This window comes from Poecilia reticulata, chromosome 1 (assembly GCF_904066995.2).
Source record: "Poecilia reticulata chromosome 1, P_reticulata-male-v2, whole genome shotgun sequence".
Lineage (NCBI taxonomy): Eukaryota > Metazoa > Chordata > Actinopteri > Cyprinodontiformes > Poeciliidae > Poecilia > Poecilia reticulata.
Window position 1 is genome coordinate 14,358,490 of NC_088830.1, and position 22,969 is coordinate 14,381,458.

The 22,969-nt window shown below is 38.6% G+C and overlaps 1 protein-coding gene across 6 annotated transcripts in view; it reads left to right on the plus strand.

Moving 5' to 3' along the window:
- rgs12b (regulator of G protein signaling 12b) overlaps window positions 1–22,969 on the plus strand; it is a 57,915-nt gene that overhangs the window by 15,307 nt on the left and 19,639 nt on the right. For all 6 annotated transcript variants that reach the window (XM_008408398.3, XM_081606931.1, XM_081606929.1 and 3 more), the window contains exon 6: window positions 18,076–18,097. In XM_008408398.3, coding sequence (XP_008406620.1) covers window positions 18,076–18,097 — 22 coding nt within the window. The remainder of the gene's footprint in view (window positions 1–18,075; window positions 18,098–22,969) is intronic.

Sequence of the window (22,969 nt, forward strand, 5' to 3'; positions counted from 1 at the left end):
AAAAAAGCAAAGCTTTTGTCTGTAAAAATGTTCTACGCTCAAATCTTCAAGTGACATAGTTTTCATCTTCATCTGGTTCAAACTCTGTAAAAAACAACAAAAAAAAGTCTCCCACTAAGCACCTGCAGCTTCAATTGTTTATCGATTAATCCAGAGAATTAATCAGTCCTACACTATATTGATGTTAATTCAATCAGAAAGGTCTAAGCTTTTCACGTTTGGTGCTAGAAGTATTTTTTTAGCCACAGATTCATAACTTGCTACGAATAATGAGGCATACTCTAAAGAAATGCTGTTATTCTATTTCAAGCAATAAGACATTTATTATTTTACTTAAAAAAGGAATGGAATTATTACACGTCCTTATAATATTATATTAATAGTTTTTTTTTTTGTGTGTTTTTTTTTGAAAATTTATAATATTGTATAAAAAGGTAAGGCTTAAGTGATTTTAATGAAAAATCTGGATAATTTGCCAATTTTTATATCCGACTTATTATCAGAATAATTAATGAATAACAACCATCTCAACTGTGAAGAGGAAGGGTGGTAGCATCGTTTTATGGGGATGTTTTGTTGTGGGAGCGAGTGGCGCTCTTCTCAAGGACAGAACAAAATTCTGACCAAATGTGTTATAAAGACCCCTCCCGACCCCACTGAGGGACAAGGGTGAAAGAAAATGGATGGATGGATGTGTTATAAAGTGGCTCAAAGAAAACATTGTTGTTGTTTTTTTGTTTTTTTTTAAATATCATTTTGGGGGCAGAGATGAAAAGGAGCCCTACGAGCCTGACTCAGTTACACCAGTTCTGTCTGGTGAAATGGAGTTATTCTGGCAATTATTAAATAGAAATATATTTGATAATACTAATTGACCTAAAACAAGTAACATTTACCTAGATTAACGTGAGAAAGTGAGGAAAAAAAAAAAAAATCTATCGTTTTCTGTCAAAATATGTGAACATCTGTTTTCACCTGCATGTTGTTTACGTTTATAATACTGTGAAAACACATTCTGTCCCTGTTGATTGCCAGTAAACGCCTCTTGACTGCTGGTTATTTATCAGCCGTCAGTGTCATTGAGTGGTGCTACATTCGCTGTCATCACCCCTGGGCCAAGTTAAGGGCAGACAGCAGGGGTGTGTGTGCGCTAGAAGGTGTTGGGGTGAGTACCTCCACTGTGTGTCAAGGCATGTTGAGGAATGCAGCCACTTTTTTTAACACGTAGTGCTTCCTGCAGGTAGCTGTCTTAGCTGTCAGTCTCCGTCTTTCAGAACGAATCATTGCGTCGTTCATCCAGTCCCCCCCCCCTCCTCTTCGTCTGTTTGCTTTTTTGACCCCCCTCCGCCTCCTAAACATCAAAACTGTCAGTTTATTCTCCAGACATGTGTGGGGTATACTGAGCCGACAACTGAAGAGCGCTGAGGGTAACACGTTCAACTTTGCGCAAATTTTGTGTGGGTGTGTGTTGCCTAATGACGGGGGGTTTTGCAGTAATGCCTACACATTTGTCTCGTGCGTGGGTGTGCGCGTGTGTGTGTGTGTGTGTGTGTGTGTGTGTGTGTGTGTGTGTGTGTGTGTGTGTCAGCCGGCAGCAGTGTGGGAGGAATAGAAATTATGTGAGGGTGGGTGCAGCGGCAAAGGCGAATGAGGGAGGGAGTAAGGGGGGCCAGGGGGGTGGGTTGAGGTAGGGAAGGGGAGACGATAGAGAGGGAAGAGGAGGAGGAGGAGGAGGGATGAGAGAGAGAGAGAGCGCACGGAAGGAAAGGGGGAATCTGGTGACAGCGACATTCTGTAGCCGTTTGGACATTTGAAAACCAGCACTTAGTCTCTCCTCTCTCATACACACACACACACACACACACACATATTAGACAGCTAACGACGATGTTCACTTAAAAGATCTCTCACATGCGGTGCTGAGGATTACGCGTCTTCATGGAGCAGCAAACTTTTACTGAAATGCCTGCAGATCCAGTGAGTAAATGAGTTCAATGTTTGCGTTTCTGTATGCTTGATTGATACAGTCTGTGTTGAATTTCTTTGTGTCTGTCTCACTCTCTCTAAATATATACATATATATACATATATATGTAGGATTCAAGGTGTATGGCACAATCCTTGCCATGTCCAACCACAGCAAATGATCTAAGTTCATGTCAAGATATCAAAGTGTTTCTAATAGTTTGAGTTCATAACCTTTTATGTTACATGTATACAAAAAATGTTTTTTTTTCTGTTATATTTGTTGACCTGCATTTATTTTAGTTTAAAATGAACTGGATGCACTAAAACTGTAGTTGTGAGGCCCGTCTCAGGATTGACACATCATGTGACCCGTTTGAGCCAATCGTTAGGCCCTTTCGGCTCTTTTGATTTAAAGGGGCACCTGTTGATTCCTCCATTTGATCACTCTGTCATTAAAGCTAATTGATTTGGCTGTGTGAACATATTTGCGTCCCTGTGTGTGTGTGTTTAAGGCTTTTATACATATTGCGCTAATAAACTGGATAAAACGCAGCAATTGTTATTGCTTCTAAATCCTTCAATTGACTGATTAATATATAATGTGAAAGAATTCACTAGTGATTTGCTCTTAGTAGTTGTGGATGAATTGCAGTTGTTTGTGGAGGGGTAAGAAGTTTTGACACTGTGGTGGCGAGCAGCTCAAGACATTATTTAACTGAACACATCAGTGAGAAAAAAACAGCATTCTCCCAGCCCCTTGACCCAACACACACACACGCACACACACACAGAACCACAAGGGCACAAAAAATTCATTCATACCCTAAAATTATAAATAAAAACACATTCAGGCACCTAAAGATAAGAACTCTACACAAGTTTATTCCTGTGTGTGTGATTGTTTATTCTCACTAAAGAGATTTGTGCATGTCGTTCCTCGTGATGTCCCCCTGGAGCTGAGCGCGTTAGGGAGGGAAAATCAGATGACGGATCAGGATCAGTGTCGCTCCTGTACGTAAAACACCCCATGAGGTCGGAAGTCACATTTTGCATACTTCAGATTTAAAATAAATACAAATATTTTTGTTTCAACTTCTTACTAATCCTGGATTAAAGGTCTGACCACATCAGAATTGAGTCAGTATGTTTTACTATTCTAGGGAAAACAAATTTATCGGTCTCATTCTGTTGATTTTAGAGCCCATGTCTTAGTGTGTGTGGTGTTTGTACTTGTCATGATGTTATCATTACTTTAAAGAGTCGTCCTTTTCATTTATTTGGGTAAGTTGTTACTCAATTGATATCCAGCAGTTGCAAGGTCAGCGGTTTTATCACCATTATTCCAAACAGTGTTAATTCTGATTCTCATAATGTCACAAATGGGTAAACTTGTTAAAACTGAACTTTTATCTTCTGCCTCTTTTAGAGCCATTCAAACCTAAATGAGAGTAGTTTTGCTCGGTTTAAAGACAACTCCATAAAAAGTAACCAAACAATTTAACTAAATCACTATAGAATAAATGTAACTAAAGCATTTTTTGTCAGTTCTATTTTGTTGATCGGTGTTGAGGAAGTTTAAATTTCCTCAACACTGACCTGCGTAAAATTATCTTCTGTTAGCCAATCTTCAAAATGAAAAAGGCAAAAGAACATACCGTTGAAGTAAGTCAGATATGTTGATCTCTAAAAGTTGGAAAATGTCTACATGAAAAAAAAGGCTCCTGTCCAAACGTGTCCACATGTGGAGTCAGAGCAGTAATTAAAAGAGTTTGCAAACAACCGCAACTGTGACAAATTTATCTTGGCACCACTGTGGTGGGGAAGATTAAAGAAATTCCCGGAGTAAGATTGCGCTACTATTCGAAAATGTTTCGTTCCATAATTTCGTACATAGGATTTTGTGTAGAGACGCCATAAATGTGGATTCTCAAAGCGTGACTGTAATGGAAAAGTATTTTAACCAGTCTATGATTACAATGTACAGCATTAAGAAAACAAAAAAACACATTTTTAAAGAGTATATTTTTTAAGGAGCTAAAAATCCCCAGTTACAGAAAAGACATTTTAAGACCCTGTTAGACAAAAAGGATCACATATAGAGGTAATTGGGCATCAAAAAGTACTACTACCCAGCTGTGCACAGCTTCTCTTTTCTTTTTGCCAAGCAAAGCATGCAGACGTTATGCATAACAGTTGTTACATGTACTGTAGTTGTGTGTTTCCTTTGGCAGAGCCTTTAATATGCCACTCCTGGTGAAACACCCCACATATTTTTCTTTTTATCTGTTTTTGTAGTCCTGTATATTTTAATTAGTATTGGTCTATGCTTAGCAGCAGACACTCGTAAAATCATTAGTCTGGGAAATTGGCCTCTGAATACTTTTCTGCAAGCAGTTTAGAAGCTTGATGAACTGAAAAAAATATACTTATAAATTAAATTTTAATGAATTTACTGTTTACATGTATAACATGGATATAGCTAAGAAGTTTTTCATTCTATATGTTGTTTATTGTTACATAGTTTCTGGCACTAGGTTGATTTTAATATATAAATAGCCATCAAAAGTATTATAGTTTTGAGTAGAGAAAATGTAATCTAATCTTTGAAACTATGAGTTGTAATGTCGAATTCTGGAATTTGATTATTAGTTTTTCTACTTTCAAACTGATAGCCTGCTCAGGCTATAGAGCATTAGTCCCACATAATCAGTGTTTCAGAAGTGGTCTGTTTGATTCTGAAACTGCAAATAATCAAATGGCCAAATGTTGTCAGGTGAGGTAAGATCAGAGAAACGTGTTCGCTGTCTGAACTCGTTTCTTCCCTTGAAATAAAAAATGTCCTGCAGAGAACTGGACGTTTTATACTGGCTCTTGCCACCTCAAGCAAAACAATAAATCTCTGCTCTTGTGGAGTGTGTGTTGGCCTTACTGACCCATTTCTCTCTTGGCACAACCTGTTGGCTCTGGTCCCCCATTTTGAGTTAACACAAACTGGTCTGCTAATCTTGCCAGAATTTTTAAGACTATTTACTATTTCCAAATTTTACATATGCTTTTTCAGATAATTACTCTGCTAAATGTGGTTGACGGAACATATTATTGACTGCATGTTGGTCATTCAAAAAAAAAAAAAAAAAAAGTTTTCTTAAAAGTTGACCCAATGTGTTATGGGTCAATCAGATTCTATGGCTTGGGGGAACAGTTTAAGGAAATATTTTAAGGAAGTCATGTGCTTCATTATGAAAATGTAAACCTTCCTTGACATTTATGGTTTAAATTCTTTGGCCAAATGTGGAATGTGTTGTACTCTGCCAGGTGTTTTATAATCAACATGTCTGAAGACATAAAAAAAAACATATAAAAAGAGTGCATTAGCTAAAACAATGAGAAAAAACTATGTAGTGGCTTTGGTGGTAATTTTCCATTTCACAGGTGATGGAAGCTAGCATTGTGAAGGAATAGTACAGGTATTACTGCTTTGCATCTAACATCCATGTTACTCCTGTTCGTGCACGCACAGGCCTGATCTTACTACTTTCAAATAACAATGTGGAAGCTGTACTCAAACCAGATTCAGCCAACAAATTTAGTTAATCTGCACTCTAAAAATAAACTAAGATGAAAAACAAGAACTACAACTATAACATTAACCGATTTATACATTATTAAAAAAGACCTCAGTCTTATAAATACAGTTTTCAGCTGTTTTTTTATTGTGTTTTACCACGATTAATTTTACATTGAAGATACAGTACATTACAATTCACGTCAGTATGTAAACTTGACACGGCCTCTGGTGGACGGTCTTAATAAATACCTGAAAAACATTGAAAGAAGTCCTGCATGTAAATTTATTTTATTTTGTAGTGCACTTTGAAGCCTTTGTGGGCAGAAATAGCCTAAATACACCTCACACTAATTATTTCAGTCTATTTGGATTATTATCTCAATAATCCAGAAAACGTCATTCACCAAATCATTTTTTTATCTGTTAAAATATTCTGCATTTGATTGAAAAACTATCCTTTAGCAGCTCTGATTCTACATCTTTTTTAATTGCAGTTAAAAAAAGATGAATAATAACCTGAAAACCTTCTCAACTTTAGCTTTTATTCTTCTTCTATTACAGGGTTTTAAACTCTGATCCACGAACACCAATGTCCAGCAACCTTTATGATGTCATTGCCTTCACCTACCTGAATGAAATGCTTGAATTACCTCCTCAACATGTCATCAGGTTCTGCGGAAGCACTTTAACGACCCAATCATTTGATTCAGATCTGTTAAAGCAGGTAATCGTTGGCCCTCGAGGACAGCGGTTTCACCCCCATGCTCTTCTCCAGCCGATGTTCCACTTTAGTAGCAACAGCAGGGGGCAGTGTTCGGTTTTACTGCGTCTTATACAGACATAAAAGAAATAGGAGGTAGACTGTCCACCTCTGCGGCTTCAGTTATATTTGAAGAAACCAAAAGGAAATGTCTCAGTTTCAGATTTTTCTCTTACATGCTGATTTCTCCACTATTGTCACACAGTTTCTGTGGTATTTAGAGCCCTAACGTTTAGGTTTTGCTGCTCCATTATTTTAAAGTGTAGGTATTTTCTACATGGTTTCACTTTTGTAAGCAGTAAGTTTAAACTATTTTGGATTTTTTTCATAAAATACCTGCGTTTCTTGTTGTAAAGTTGATCATTAGAAACAATATCACTATTTACTTAGTATATAAAGATGCTCTAAGCCCTGACAGATTAAATAATATTGACATCTGAGTTAACATTTGTTAAACTTTTTTTTTTTTTGAGAAATTTACAAAAATGAAAATTTAGGTCAGTATAAGGTAGCAACTTATACTATGCATTCAAAGTGTGTTTCTCTGTTTTCAGGAGATGGTAGCAAATCAAAACCAAACACAGATTTTTTTTTTTTTTTTTTAATGTTTACTTTTCTGTGTTGAGCTGGTTTGAAGTCCATGATATAGTAGACATTCACACAACATCAAGACCTCTTTGGTTTAATGACACTAGACGAACTGAACTCTTTGTTTGTCTCTCATCCCCTTTACATACCATCATTTCAGCTAACCCTGTTTACACTCCTCATATGTTTTGTGACATTGTACCCTTTCTTATGTTTTCCTGCACTGACAAATGTGCGTTGGGGTTAGTTTGAGCACATGTAATTACAGTATTCATCTCCTAAATCCATTGCTCACACACCAAGACGTGTGAGCAATCAGTTTTCTGGAAGAATTTCAGCTGTGTGGTTTTCCCAGCTTCTGTGGTGATTTCGGGTGTGCAGGCTGAGCTGAACCAGCTCTGACGTACCGAGTATCAAGGCTCCACTGGACTTTCCCTTTAAGAACAACAGCTCCTGCTAATTAGTGCTTTGGCAGCTGCTTTCGCCTTAGTTTTTGTGTGTGTGCATATTGGTTGTCGGAGGGGTGCCGAGTGCTGGAACCATCCCTGATGTTGCTATGATACGGGGACGTGAAAGGCTAGCATTAACTTTAGCAACAATATGGCACAGCATTTGAAGTACCTCGAGCTCTGATGGGGTTTTTGGTGGTTAAAAGAAGGCAAAAACATATCAGTTCATTTCTGCAATTTGTCCTTAAAATTACTGAAATTATTAGAATAAATTGTTAATGAGATCATATTTAAGTATATTTTTTGTTGTTTTTCATTCAGTTCCTAATTATTCATGACGCCAGATTTGAACTTTGTAACATACACCGTTTAAAGGCCTGTCTGCTCTGCTCAGAGAGTGAAACTCTCGGCTCTGGTACTTGGCATGTGGGTACACTTCCCCCCCAAAAAAATAAGACTTCACCAGACACTTCAACGGAATCGTGTGCATCAATACACGCTGGAACCGAAAATTTTCACTTGTCTACTTGCAACTTCAGCATAGTTGACCTGGCACTACAAAATCACCGCAAGGGGGGGAAAAAATGACGGCTTCACAAAACTGAAGAAAAAAAATGTTGCTGCTGAAAAGTGATTTTATTTTTCTGTCCTCTGTGGGTTTTTCTTTAATGGGCTCCCTGACTCTGCTGAAGAAAAGCATCACCATAGCAGGATGCTGTAATCCTCATGTTTCACAGCAGGAAGTTTCACAGAGTTTTGTGCTCTGTTCCCCTACAAAACCCAATAACACTAAAATGATCGGCAGATTTTCTCATCTGATCTGTGGGGTCTCTGCAGACAAGCCTCTTGGCTGCTTCTCTGATTAACGCTCTCCCTGCCTAACACTTAACTTAATTAATTTGAATTTTGAGGTATCAGAGTAGTGGAGGGTGAATCCAAATGCAAAACACTTTTTTTTTATTGGTAACACCCTTTAATGTCTTCTAGTAAGCCTGTTGCAATAAGCAATAAATCAGTTGATAAATTAAAACAAGTTTGATCATTTCCATGTGCACGATTGTTTGATTTTCTCGTCTCTCCCTTTCCACCAAAGGCTGGATGACAAAAGGCTTCAGTCTTTTTTTAGGGTAATTTTGTTTACAGAAACTTCAGTATCCATTTTATTTGTTTTTGTGTATTTATTTATTTAGGATATTTAAAATGTCTTCAAGTTCCAGCATTAAATGTTCATTAGAAATTGGAAATTAAAGTTTATTGGTCTTCGAGGAGGTGCACTTGCATTATTATGCCATCACTATTATATTACTTGAAAATATTCTCAAAACAACATTTGTGCTTTTTATGTGAAAAAACAAAAATTCTTTTTTTTTTCTTCAAATTTTTCTAAATTGTTCTTCCTTTTCACATAGAAAAGGGCTAGACATGAACTTGAGGCTGTATGCGCCACTTCAGTCTTTGTGTGTATGTTCTGAAGTGTGGTGCGGTGTCCTGTGAAGTGCCTTTGTTTGCTTTGGCTGACCTTTAGCAAAACCTCCTGAACTAATTTCCATCAAGCTGTCCTCTCGTCTCATCGTCTTTTGATGATTTTCTCAGAAATGAGTCATATTTATATATATATTTTTTATGTCACTAAAAAAAAAAAAGAATTCTACACATAGTTGAAAATCATCTTACCTGAAAACATTTTCCTGTGATTTAAAGTGGGAGGAAGAGGAGATGGGTGGAGATGGAAAAACCATGCTGCCGTGTGATTGGCAGGCTGACCTTTGTTCCCTCCCCTTCTTGTGCCTGATGGGGGTGTTTCACTATGGAAACTGAGACCTTCATGTATGTGTGTGTGTGTGTGTGCGTCTACCAGAGAATGGAACTTGTCAGCTCAGTGTGTGAAGGAGTTTGTGTGTGTGTGAGTGAAACAGAGGGAAACAACCGATCTAATTAGACAAATTAAACATCGTCAGTGAGTTACAGCCCGTTTATTTTAAACAGCTTCTGCTGATTAGTTAAGCAGTTCTGAGGGCACAGTGGCACTGAGGCATGTCTCCATCCATGCCGGTCGTCTGCACGGGCTTCCTGTTGTAGATTCCTCCTGAAGACGCTCCGTCTGTGCAAGTGTGGCTCAGATATGTAAACTCAACGGTCGGTGGGTTTCCTCCTCTTTGAGAGGAGAGCAGGATGAGCCTGAGGAAGAGGCTCTCCTTCAAGCGCGTCTGGAACTTTAATACAGTGAGTACTTCACATACAAATCCAGAGCGTGAGAAAGTGCTTAGCTTTTTATCCTTTTTTTTGTCGGTGTTGCTTCAAGTAGACAAGTAACTTTCCTTTGCTGTTGTAAAGTTTAGTCTGTTTCGTGTAAAGTTAATGAGAAACTACAAAAACGTCACTCTCTGCATGCCAGTGTTACTCTGTTGACTGTGCGTGAGAAAAAAAAGGGACAAATGCACTATTTAAGATCTATTTACTTCTGCAAAGTGACGGACATGCAGAGAAAGGGAATTCCACTGACTTCATCCTGAGGAGAGGGGGAAAAAAAGGAGAGAAAAAAAAACAGTAATGGATTCTTTGGGTGGAAATGAACAGAGGTTTTTCTATTGTTTTTTGTGAAAATTGATGCGGTGGTGTAAGGTGGTACAAGAGATTCATTTCAAAGGTAAAATGAGGCTGAAAAAAAGAGGCAAACACAACTTGGCTCCAGGCACTTTTTGTCTTTCTCTTCAAGTCAGATGCTTTCTGCAACAGAGAAACTGAGCAAAGAAAAGAAAGTGGGAGCTTCTTTTCTCCTTCCTGCAGAGGCTTCTCTTTTATATGTGTGTTTAACCCTGCGGAGCAAACAACTTTAAGACAATGGAAAGGTGGTTTGAGTGACTCATTTTTAATACATTTCCTCTCATCCAGGATGTTGTCCGTCAGCTGTAAGCCGCTCAGGCAGATGTGCTCAATCAGATTTGCTTTGTGTTTACATCTTGTTTGCTGCTCTTTCTGTTTTAGGCACCAACCCAAGTATAACAGACATTTCTCACTGGCTCAGACTCTGAGTCACATCTCCTGTGTGGCTCTGTTGTAGGGAAAAACCATTATCTGAATTCCTCCCTGTCAATGAGGGTAGGTATTGATTCCTGAGTGCGCTGCGGGGATTTCTGGGCTCACCCCAGTCTTTCATAGAGAATGTCACCGTTTAGGAACTATTGATGTTTCTGCTGCTCTTCTTGTCCAGCACGTTTCACGCATTAACACCTGAGCCACCTCATTCGTCTCACTTTTGACGATCATAAGGTCTCAACCGGGAACCACCATTTCCGTGTCGAGCCGTTCTAAAGCCGAGCAGCTCCGCCGTTGCCAGCCTTGGCAGGACGACTCCAGCCTTCTCAATGGCAGCCACTATTCCACCTCATATTCAAAAGTAAACACACAGGCACACACTCGCTCAGACCGTTGGTCCTCCAGCTTCCTCCTCTGCTGGAAGTGTGTGTGGGAATCAGTGTGTTACCTTTTAGGGACTGTGTGTGCGAGCTATTTGTTGGGTTATGGGTGTGACCTCCTTGCAGTGATACAACTGTTTACAGACTTTTAAGATATGTTGATGCTCTTTTATATTTCTGTCATCTTTCACTGGAGCGGTTCAATTTGGGAAAAGCTAATGCTTCCCACCAAAGGTGGCAGCTCAGAGAAGTGTTGGAGCCAGGAATAAGTTCCTGTGGTGCAAACAGTGTTGTCTTTGTGTGTGGGAGCGTATAAGTTGTGTTATCCATCACAATCTCCACCAATGATAGACATTTCTGTCTTCTCTGTGAAGTGTTACTGCTCCCTCATTGTCTCATCCCCTAACACAGACTGTCCTTTTCCATCATCCACCAAAACGAGACATGTTCTGGAAACTCAAGATTGTTTTAACAATGACTTTAAATTGTTAATATTATGGTAGCTGTCCAAGTAACAGATGTCAGATGTACTCATGTTTTCTAAACCTGGAGTTTAAGCTGCGTAATAGCTAATGAATGAGCTAACACAAGTGGAAACAAAAGGAACATGTAATCAAATAAGATTTAACTCGTAGAAAGAAAAACGGGTCCTTTCCTTTCAGGACACACCAATTACAGCAGGTAACAGATTAACAGTACGACCAGGCACATAGATTTAGTGTTGTTTAAATGTTTTTTGTTTTTTTTTCACGTAAACTTAACATTATGATTCAGGGTTTAGAGGTTAGGTTTTGTTCAAGTTTAAAAGTAGTCATTATCTTTTCTGCAGTATCTAGCTCTCTTGATTTCTTCTCTTAGTATTTATCCAGATTAGTTGGGAGCTAAAACTACCAGCCCAAAAAAGATCATGACTAAAGATGAACTTCTGTATTACAACTATAAACTCAGCAGCATGGTGGTTTTCGCTCATTTATGGATCATTAACCCTTTCTTGATGTTTTATGATTATTATTTATTATAACTTCTAACATACTTTAGGTCTGATAAGGAAATAAGAAAAAAAAAATTGAATATCAACAGCGTCCCCACAGGTGAGGTGCAGTACTGCACTGTATCAACCCAGACTTCTTCCATACATTTCAACAGACAATGTGCTAATTCAGTGACTTTGACCATAAAACTGTTTATCATCAATATAAAGAAGCTAATTCATGAAAAAAACCAATTGGCGCTCTCACCATTTTAACATCTATTTTACTTCTGATGTATCTATTTCACTTTTCATAATTAATCTTCACCTGAACACGTCACTGCAACCAGTCAGTTATAAAGATTACAGGGCAATTACTTTTTCTCCCCCCCCTAAATTAGAGGTTTATCTGTCATTCGCATTTTATAGTTACTCCGGTTAACTTTATTTGACAACACTTTGCTTCTGCAGCAATTTGAATCTCCTCACTGAGGAACAAATGAAGCGTTATCATATTCTATCAAGACATCCGTCACTGCAGCCAAGTTTGAATCCACAAAATTTGTTTCCAGACACATTCTGATTTTGTACCAAGAAAACTTTCGTCCCATTAGCAAAGAGTTCTTTGTATATTTTCAACCTCAATCAGACACTCTACTGACAACGCCTTTAGCATACGAACAAACAAGTGCCATCTGGTATCTGTGGAAAGTCAACAACTTGGCTTTAAGACTGTAACTGATCTTCATTTAAGTAGTATTCTAGACTTACTGAAATGCTCATATAAGCTCATACGTAGTTTTTTTGTGTGTTTTATCATAGACGTACTACAAAAAAAAAGAGATGTACTTCTATTGGTGTTGTAACACATCTATATACCTCACTTTAAATGTAGGTCTTGAGGAGAGGCATTTGAAGAGGGAATGTCTGGAAAACACCAGTTATTCTCTCTGGGTTGTCAGGAATGACCAGGACCTGCCAAAAGAGGAGGGAAACACAGGCTGGACTGACTGAGGAAACACAGTCAGTCCTGGACTGACTGTGTTTCACAGGAATGGTTAGAAGGAAGCTATGGTAATGTGAGATGGAGAAAGGAAGAAAAAGTGAGATTATTGAAGATGGAGGGGGGGCAAATAAAAACAAAAAACGGGGGAAGAGAGAATATACCGTGCAAGGGAAGTGGGTGATGAAAGTCGAGAAGAACAGACTTAAGGTCTCAACCGGGGGCCAAACTTTCGCGACATACAGTCCGTCTGGAAGTGATCATTGCTAAAAAAATAAAAATAAAAAAAAAGAATACACACACATAGAAACAGACCCCACATACAAAAAATTCACAACTTTACCAGATGTCAGGCATATGATTCAGTAGTTTAGCCCACAGAGAACTCCTCACTCACGCTAATGATGCACAGAGACCGATATTTGGTGAGATGTGAGAAATGTGTGGTTAGATCAGTGAAAAGAGCAGTTAATACACTCTTCCCCTGTTATTAAGCTGTTCCTCTTTGGTTGTTCAGGCACATCGGACCTTTTTCACCTGCAGGGACACAAGGACGTCTAATCCCACTGATCAAACTCACTGTGCCATCTGGGCCAGTCAGAGTAGACAAGATCTGGACAGTATGTAGAGGAGCCAGAGCAGCACATATGCTGCACCAAGAGGTCACATATGATGAGGACTTGTGATTCAATTGTAGAGTGAAACTCTTATAACTGCATTACATCCAGAGTAATGCATTTCAAAAATGCATTTCTGTTAATTTGGATGATTATAGTTTACATCTATTGAAAACCCACATTTTGGCCCGATGCAGTCATGAGGAACACTGTCGACTTGTTTGAAACCCCCCATGAGGAAAATAAGTCATAAAGGCTGTTTTCTGACAAAGCTGGTTGTTCACCCCTGGGTTGTCTCTAGGTACATTAATGGAAAGTTGAGTGGAAGGAAAAACACACATAGCCACAGCTGTTCATTGTGTTTTATGAATCCATGTAATATACATGTTTCACATTTTAAACAAAATTACAGGTACTGGCTTAAAATAATGTTTTAGTAATAATCTAATTAATTAAGAGGCACCTTTTGTTTTTACAATGCCAAGTCACATTCCCACAGGACATGGCTGGCTCCATCGCCAATTAAAACAAAGCCAGATACAGCATAAGAGAGGGTCATTCTTGACAGAGCTGCTTATTTTAAAAAGTTTTGTCATGTGTAGACATAGCATGGTTTTGTTGCTTGACTTCAGGAGGCTCTTTGTTCGTGGGTGAGTCATGGGTATTCATTAACTAGGAAGTTCATGCCCAGCTCAGTTTTGGTTGTGGATTTATAATAAATGTGATCACCTGCTAAGTCTTGAACTGGCATATGATCTCTTCAACAAAGTTAGGTTTTCACGGTAAGTTTCAAACATGAATTAGGTTGTAAAATCAGGGCAGAGTGTTTTTTTTTTTTTGTCTCATTATGTGAGTGTGAAGACTACAGTGCAGCTGTGGGAACCAACTGACTACTAGAAATGACTGTTAGTTCCAGTTTGACTAATATCTGAGATCCTCCCATAAGTCATTTTGTTTCCTCCGTCCTGTGGGCCGTTGTCACTGAAATGCTCTGATTTAACTCCTGATGCTAAATGTAAACTCAGATTTCCGCCCTGGTTGCATCATTGAACATAGGCAGTGATACAAACAGTTGTTTGGTTTGGTTCTTGTATGCTGTGAAATCCACTGAGATTTGAGTTCAGTTTATTTATTATCGTATACAGGAAATAAAGAGGAAAAGCATGATTTTATGGAAATGAAGTTGCAGCATTTCTTATGACTAGCTGTGAAAAACACTCTAGAAATATATTTTTATTCACAAGACTCCCACATGTCTGCGCAGGGTAATAAAATCATTACAAGTCAATATCTTGATGGCTGGGTTGCTTTCATCTCCCCTGCTGATATTAGTTTAGTATTTTCTGCTGTTTACATCTGTTTTTCCTCCATCGCCCCACACGTTCTCAATGGCAGACAGCCCTGTCTCGGACAGCTCCCCACCTCTCCTGTCCTGTCTTGCTCACGTCTATCTTTTTGTATATTTATCCATTACTTTGTCTGAGTCACAGAGGTTTTCATTGTTCCACAGTTAGCTTCATTACTGGTGTCAGTGTTGAATGACCTCATCCCAGCTGAGCAAGTCTGAGATACAAATCCGTGCTGTGCGCATGGTTTGTGTTTCTGTGTTCTGGTATTAGTTGAGGAAACTCTGAATTTTGTCTAGCAGAAGTTTAGCTTTATTGTGTTGCTTTTTTATTATATGTTGTGTCAGTGAAATAGAAAAAATATCATCCAATCATTTCCCATACTTCCTCAAAATTGTGACGGCACAAGAGGTGGGTTGCACCCTGGACAGGTGAGCTGTCCACCTCACCTGGACAGATCACCTGTGCAGGTGAGGTGGACAGATGAGCTGTCCAGGTGAGGTTTCCACCTCACCTGGCCAGTCCATCACGAACCACACCCTGGTTTGTGATGGACTAGCCACAAACCAGTCCATCACTGAGATGGACTGGTTTGTGGCCAGTAAAATTAAATGTCACTTTTTTTTCTTTTTACATTAGTTAACTCAGTTTCCCTATTTCAGAATATGGCTCTTAAATCAGGAACATGTGGAATAACACCCTTCAGCAAAAACCAAGTTGAATGGCCTTTAGATTCAGTTAGGAGTCCACCGGCTGTACATCCTCACTTGTCAAACTTTATTCACTATATCTTCCAAATGTTCTCCAAATCTGTCAGATGGTAAAGAAATTTTTTTTTCAATGTAATCGCCACAAATGTTCATCACTAGCAGCATTAGTCCTAAACTTTGGCTTTGACCTTTTTCAAAAACATTAATTCATTCTTGAGTCATTAAGTCGTTTTTTTGTTCATTTTAACAGATGTTTTGATTCACTATTCCGAAAATGAAATCCTGTTTTAACTTTTCTAGCAGACACCTGAAGTTTTGGGTCAATGCTAACTTTCATTTGGAACATGCAATTATATCCTCCTGGAAAATAAACAGAGTTCAGTCTAGGTGAAGGAGCCCCCAAATCCCTTTCATCATAACCTTTCACAAAGGTCGCAGTGTGCTTTTCATAATTTGTATTGTTGCTCATGCGCCAAATATACCATCTGGAATTGCGGCCCAAACATTCGCCTCCCACAGGATTTTGGGAAATTTCTAGCCAGGCATAGATGTTTACTTTGGACAAAAATATGTCAGTCTTGTAATCCTATTCCTTTGTCCAGACATTCGGAGAAGACAGCCGATTGTTGTCACATGGAGAACACAAACACTTGCCAGAAACATCTCCGGCCCCACAATGTTGCACATCTCTTGTTTAGAGTCATCTTTTGGTAATGTCGTCCCACCCGGACAGCTGATCTTTATTATAGGTTTATAAGAGTCATATAATTGATGGCTGATGTGAAGTCAGGAGGACTGAATGCTAAATTTGCATACAAAATTGCTTCAACATGATAATAGTTTGTGAGCACCTATTTGTATCTAGGTTATTGCAACTTTTGGACTTTTTTTCACAGAACGATTTTCTTTTGTTCAAGTGAATTCTGCAGGCTATGAGTCTCATGTAAAGTTAGAAAAATATGACTAATATATATAATGATCTTTTACGTGACAAGAACCTTTGATCCGGATGTGCATACTTCCACTACATATTGTAGGTTTTAGGCCAGAGAACATCTTGTAATGTTTTAACAATTTTGACGTCTTGTGTCAAGCATAATTAACATTTAATAAATATACAATATGTCTCAAATTGTTTGACTGGACTCAGATATCCATATATTCTCAGATGCAATAGGACACTATTGTTTTTATTGGAGGGATAGAGAATGTTTTCCTCACAGCTTTGCAAGCAGAGAAGACACTGTAAGCTGTTTTAATTAGCTTAGGAAAAAAAAATACTTTTTGAAGTTCCAAGAGAAGCTCTGGAAAAAATTAAGAAACCACTGAACATTTTTTTTTCTCTTATCAGCAGATGTATGTGTGTGACAGTCACTGCATTCCAGTGTGAATCCATCATCCATCACTAAATGCTTGAAGAAGACTGATTAGTTAAATCCAAAAGCAATGTGAAAGACTGGTGGAGAGCAAGCCGAGGTGCATTAGAGCTGTGAAAGAAGAGCAGGATTATTCCAACAAATGCTAATTTCTGAAGTCTTCCTAAGCTTAAACACTTTTTCATGTTCTGTAAAGATATTTATGCGTTTGCTTTATTGGAGGTTTAATAAAAATTTTTTTGACATTTTGCCATTTTCTGCAAATAAATGGTCTAAAAGTCATTTTCATTTTGAATTTGGGAGAAATATTCTTGGAAGTTTATTAAATTAAACAACTACCTTTATTTTACTCATTTATATATATATTTTTTTATAAATGTTAAGATTAATCGTCTAATTTTTTTTCCTAGAGTTGTATATTCTTAAGACTCTTATTGTGAAGACTTTAAGGAAGTTGTAGTTTCTCTGCTGTCTTCATCTAATAGAATAAATAAATAAAAAAACTCCCCTTATTAGTTTTGGCTGTCCTGTGAATAAGCTGCACCATAAACTCTAATGAATCTGATCAGACTGAAGAGTGCAAACATATGGTTGAATGTCAACTTACCATTGGCAACTAGGTATCTAGTAGCTGCTGCAGGCTTTTTGTTTTCTTCTCTAGGTAGTGAAGATGGAACCATGTTCAAAAAGTCTTTGTTGTGCCGTTACTAAGTCCAAACTCTCTTGGTTCTGCATGCAAGGACTTCTATAAACTCAATTAAACAGGGGAGTGACAACACAGATAGTAACAGGAAGTACGTAAATATTATGAATATTTACAATATTTGTAATATTAACAGGTTTAATCAATATATTTTTGTTTAGTTTGACATTTTATACAAAGAATCTAAATGTTGCTTTGGTGTATATTACTCTCCATATAAGCTCCTTTGAGTTAAAATAAGATGTCAGACATGTAGACAAACATCTCACCTTACTGTAAAATCGAGGGCATGCCGCCGTTTTTACCTTTTTCCAAGCAAAACACACAGTAAGCCCCTCCCCCTCGGCAAGGAAGTTTCTCTGCAGAGCCTGTTTAGGCGACTCCACCCACCTTGAATACAATAAGAGTAGGCACCAACCTGTTATGGAGTGAAAATGTGTACGATGACGGGACCTGGCCTGTAACAGCCTCCATGTGGCTGGAAGTGCATGTCCAGGCAGCTGCCTCATGGCCCTCACAGACTGTGGGAGCCTGGATAAATGTGTGTTAGCTCTGGGCCAAGGAACAATCCTAACCCATGTCTCTGTGTTTCTTTTTTCAGTCCGCTGCAGTCTCAGATGGAGGTGAGTACATGAGCCTTTTAAACATCTAACACTGTCCAGAATGCTTTCTTCTTATTATATTTTGAATCTCAGCCGTGAACGTGCAACTGGGTTATGATGAATGACCAACTTTAGAGTATTATGTTTAGCCACTTAAACACTTCTGTACTAACAGGAATAAATCTTACCTGTAGATGTCGTTCTGTGTATTTTGTTGCTAAACTTCTTATTGTTTCTAAAGTCATTTGAGTCATTTTAGTGTGCTGGGAACTTCCTTGTTTTTCCTGTTGCCATTTTTCCCTCTCAGTCCTGTAGTTTCTAAAGAATACTGGTTTTTCCAAACTGACTAGAGGCGTTGGTGCTCGCTGTTGTTCCTAGGTGTTTCAGATCAAATCTACAAGTGAGTTTATGTCATTTGGGTTCATATCAAAACGGATCAAATTTAGTGATACTCTACATCTTAAATAGTAAAAAAATAAACAAAAAAAAACAGTAGTATTGTTTATTGTTTTCTTCGGGTACAATCTGGTTTAACCTGCTCACCTCCTTCCCCACCCCTCTCTGCTCTGCAACAGCTGCAATCAATGCAGGGTGACATATGTGTCAGCACATTAACTGTGCGGAGATATGCAGCAAAAAGTTGTACATAAGACACTGACTGAGAGCTTAGTTGCTCCTTTCCAGCAGAAGACAAAATTAATTTTTATGCTGGTTTTGTGAGATTATTTCAGAAACAAGCCCATTTGTTGTGTTTAGTTGAACTCTGAAAGGATGCTGGTGCTTCTGCGTTCCTCGCAATATAACGATTTCACCCTTTAGCTATTTCAAACCTGTGGTGGAAAATTTGCACTTTTAGTAGTTTAGCATCGGACTTTTCCAAGTACAAATCGGAGCCATCTGCCACAGAACGTTTTGCACCAGGCAGTATTAATTTGGATTTGCCAGGGGAATGTTTTATGCTCACTTTGAACTATCCAAAGTACTTTACTACATTCTGCTCACAGAGAAACCAAAGGAAATTTGGTCAGAGGAGTTCTATAAATAATGTCCACCAAGAGGAGGTCACTCTAGGTTATTTTGCTCTTAATTGGTCATATTTAATTAGAGTCATCTGGCCTAAATAAAGATCAGAAGCTCAACTAATGGGAAAAGTTAAAAATAAATTATTTGGAAAATTACACAGAATGCAATTCAATTATATATGAAAAATGACATGTTGGCCTTTTCATGATTTCTCATCCCTGGAACATATCATAATCAGACGAACACAAACGTAATATGTGCTCCTAATGCTTTCTGCATTGACACTTAAAACTACCAAGAAAATTGAGGTGGTATAGATTTGTTCTCTTTATTCAGGTGCAAAATTATAATTATAGAAGGACAGAAACCAAATGACGCCTGGGTATGAATTTACCATCTACAAATGGATGTTCTTGATCCAGAGCCAACATTTCTGAAGCTATGTTGTGTCACAACATGTTTTTCTTTCCAAGTTGTTGCATGTTGCAATGAATTAGCATGTAGATACATTCTGATGGGATTTTATCACCCCACAAATTTACATATAAGGCTTCACTGAGGGCAGATGGGAGATAAAAGATGTAAGATGTGGCAGACAAAAGGTTTTTAAGCAGTTTGTTGTTGACGCTCAGTTTTAATGTAGAAAAGTTTATGATCTTATTTACTCTGTAACTGAGACCAGTGAATCACTGTTTTGTGATTTATGAGCAAAGTTAAACCCGTTCTGTGCTCGTGTGTGAGACATAAACAGCATAAAGATTGTAACGTTTATGGAAAAAAAATACTATTTTCCTTAACATCAATTGGTCTGTTCTTTAAATATATTTTGAGAAAAACACTGAGTTTTTACCTTGCATTACCATCATCAAGCTAAAGAAAGCTGTAAAAAAAATTCAAAGAAGGGGTTGCAACCTGAGGAACAGTCTGAAATAATTAGCAGCATTTTTTTTTTCTTTCTTGAAATGTATTCCAACAGACATTGTCAATGTATTAGCAGCAGAAAGTAGTTACTAAACCTATTTGTAAAATTAAAAAGTAAATATTATTTTGTGCTTGGTGTAAATATATTTAGAAATGCAATCTATAGACATTCACCACCATCCAGTCCTTGTTCGTATTCCTTACAAAACGTGACCCTCTATTGTCCTGTGAGCTTTTCATGCCTTCACACCTTGAGATGTCTGCTCTGTGTTGATGAGATCTAAATTGAGTTTATTGGGTTTTTTTTTTTTTTACACCACTGGGTACTTTAGTTGTCATTAATGCTCTTCAACAGTAACACACAAAATATGTGCAGAATCCACACAATGGACCTTACCAAGCTCCGCCCTGAAACGCCCCTCGAAAGTCCCACGTGACTTCATGTCTCACATTAACCTCCTCGCAGAGCTTAGCTTCTATGGGATTTTTCGTTTCGACTGACTCTGCAGAGTATTTCTGAGTCGATTAGTTTAGCATTTCTGCCGGATTTTCACAAAATATCAGCCACGACAAGGGAACCAACAAGTTCATGTCATCTTTTTTGGACGACATCAAGATGTTTTAGCCACGCGATGCCTCTAACATTGTGCGAGTTGCAGCTAAATGCTACCAGTCGATGAGGAAAACAGCAGATCCTCAGACCCTCAGCATAAATATAGCTGTGGACAAGATCGCTGATGCCTGTTCTTGCAAGGCTGGGTGAGTCGGACATTCATGGTTTTGAGGGTTCGAATGTGCCTACGCCTGATACACGGTACTCGGTGCTAGCGTGGCTAACACGATTACAATTTAGTAAAAGCTAGCGTGGCTAACACGATTACAATTTAGTAAAAGCTAGCGTGGCTAACACAATTACAGTTTAGTAAAAAGCCTTTTCAGGTGAAATAAAATCTTTAATGCATGTCAGATACGGTACACATAGCATATTGATCTGTTCAGCTAACGTAAGGCTGTAACAGACGGGCTTCAGGATGTAGAAGTTGTATCGATACTGCCATTATGCTGTACTTGGCTAAAAGGTTTTCATAATGGATGTGTTTATTATTGACTTTATTTTTTTCATTCACTAAACACAAAGAAAGCAAAGCAATAATACTTACGCCAGCAGACACTTTGTTCTTCTTGATCCTATGACGGTTGAGCTGCAAATGCGGTCGTCCACAAGCATTAATCGAAACAAGGCTTTCCGTTTCACATTTTGGAAATCTGTGAATTTTAGTTCCACAAACACGATACCTGACATCGCAATTTTTTTTCGAGTCCTGAGGCAAAAACTTTCTGTCGGTCTGGTAGTCCACAACGTATATTGGCATGAGTTTGTGAGCCGGTAACCCACGTGATAGCTGCGCAGTGACGTAAAATGGGCATTAGCCAATGAAAGGCGGACCCTGTGATAAGGTCCATAGAGCCCAGAGTGGACCTGTTCTGTAAAGTGTGACGTCTTTAGAGAGAAGGGAGAGGACAGTCCCCCGTGGGACGCCGGAGTTCTTCACTGTAAGATACGAGTCATGGTAAATGTGGCCTGTACTGTCAGATAGTCGGTAATGCATTCACGTGTCAATAAACCATTCTGAATTTACCTTCAGCAGTCTAGCCTGAGATGTGTTGACACCAAATTTTAGTACTTGATTGTCTTTATTGCAAATCTTTCCTGTTATATCTGTAGTTTTATGCTATTAATCCTCTAAACAGTTGCATTTGAGAAGGTTAAGCATAGCATGGGCTCTTTGATTTATCAAAAAGTGTAAATGGCAGCTTTTTATCCTGTGTGTGCGTGTGTGTGTTTGTAGTAGTAGTAGTGTTGGGGTTCAGGCTTCATTAGTCTTAGTAGAGGCCTTCCTTTAACGAGCCCTTCATCAATGCTTCGCTTCAAGTGTGTGTGTTTCTGTGACGTGAGTTTGTGTTTGTGCTTTAGTGTCCCCTCCCTCGACTCTGAATTATTTACCACCTCGAGGCCGGCGTGCACTTGGATCACTTACCTGGCTGGAAGCTAGTGCCTGTGTGTTAGTGTGCATGCAGGTGTGTGTGTGTGTGTGTGTGCCTTCTGCGACCCAACTCTCTCTGTGGTTCCTCAGGTTGTCGTCCAGGTTGCTAACCAACGGCAGCGTCTCGTTCTGCACCTTTTTCTCTTTCCCCCTCTCTCCAGTCTCTTCCTCCCTGTGATGTCAGCTGTTTGTGCCCTTTATTGGACTATTTGTTCAGGCTGGAGTGTTTGAGGTTTTGAGGCAGGGTGTGGGGGGAGAGTGAGAGGGCCCCTGATAGGGTGATTATGGATGGAGGGGCTTGGTTACCCCAAAGGATTCGATACCTGCCCCGCTGGCACCACACAGGCTCCTACCAGCTCTACCCAGGTGAGGAGATCGCTGGAGTTTTCATAGATTGTTTTCCGGCTGGAGGAAAATGTAGAGCGCAAGAAAGAGCAATAAAACTTACTGAATGGTGGAGACTGTGGAATCGAATATCTAAGTTACTATACTGACTGAGGTTTAAGAGGAATGTTAATGCTGATGATAAAATATTGGGGGGTTTTTTGTTTTGTTTTTTTCATTTAGTGTGTACTGCATGCTAATCACTCAATGCTAATTGAGTGATTAGCATTTTGGCTAATCACTCAATTTATTACAAAAGAAAACCTTTTAATGTTGCACTATTAAAAGTGTAGACAGTAACTTAAGTCAGGAAAATGTTTGTTTACCTTTTGTGTGCTGGCTTTGCCTACTTCCCTGTCTGTTAAGCAGAGCTAGCTTAAATGCTGGATTTCTGGATGCTAAACAATTTCTCCTGTGAGTCTCCTGGCAAAAAACATCTGTTGCTAAACTTTTCATGCTTCTTGAGCTATTTTACAATTTTTCAAATTACATTCACAAAACGTAATGGAATATTTCTTTT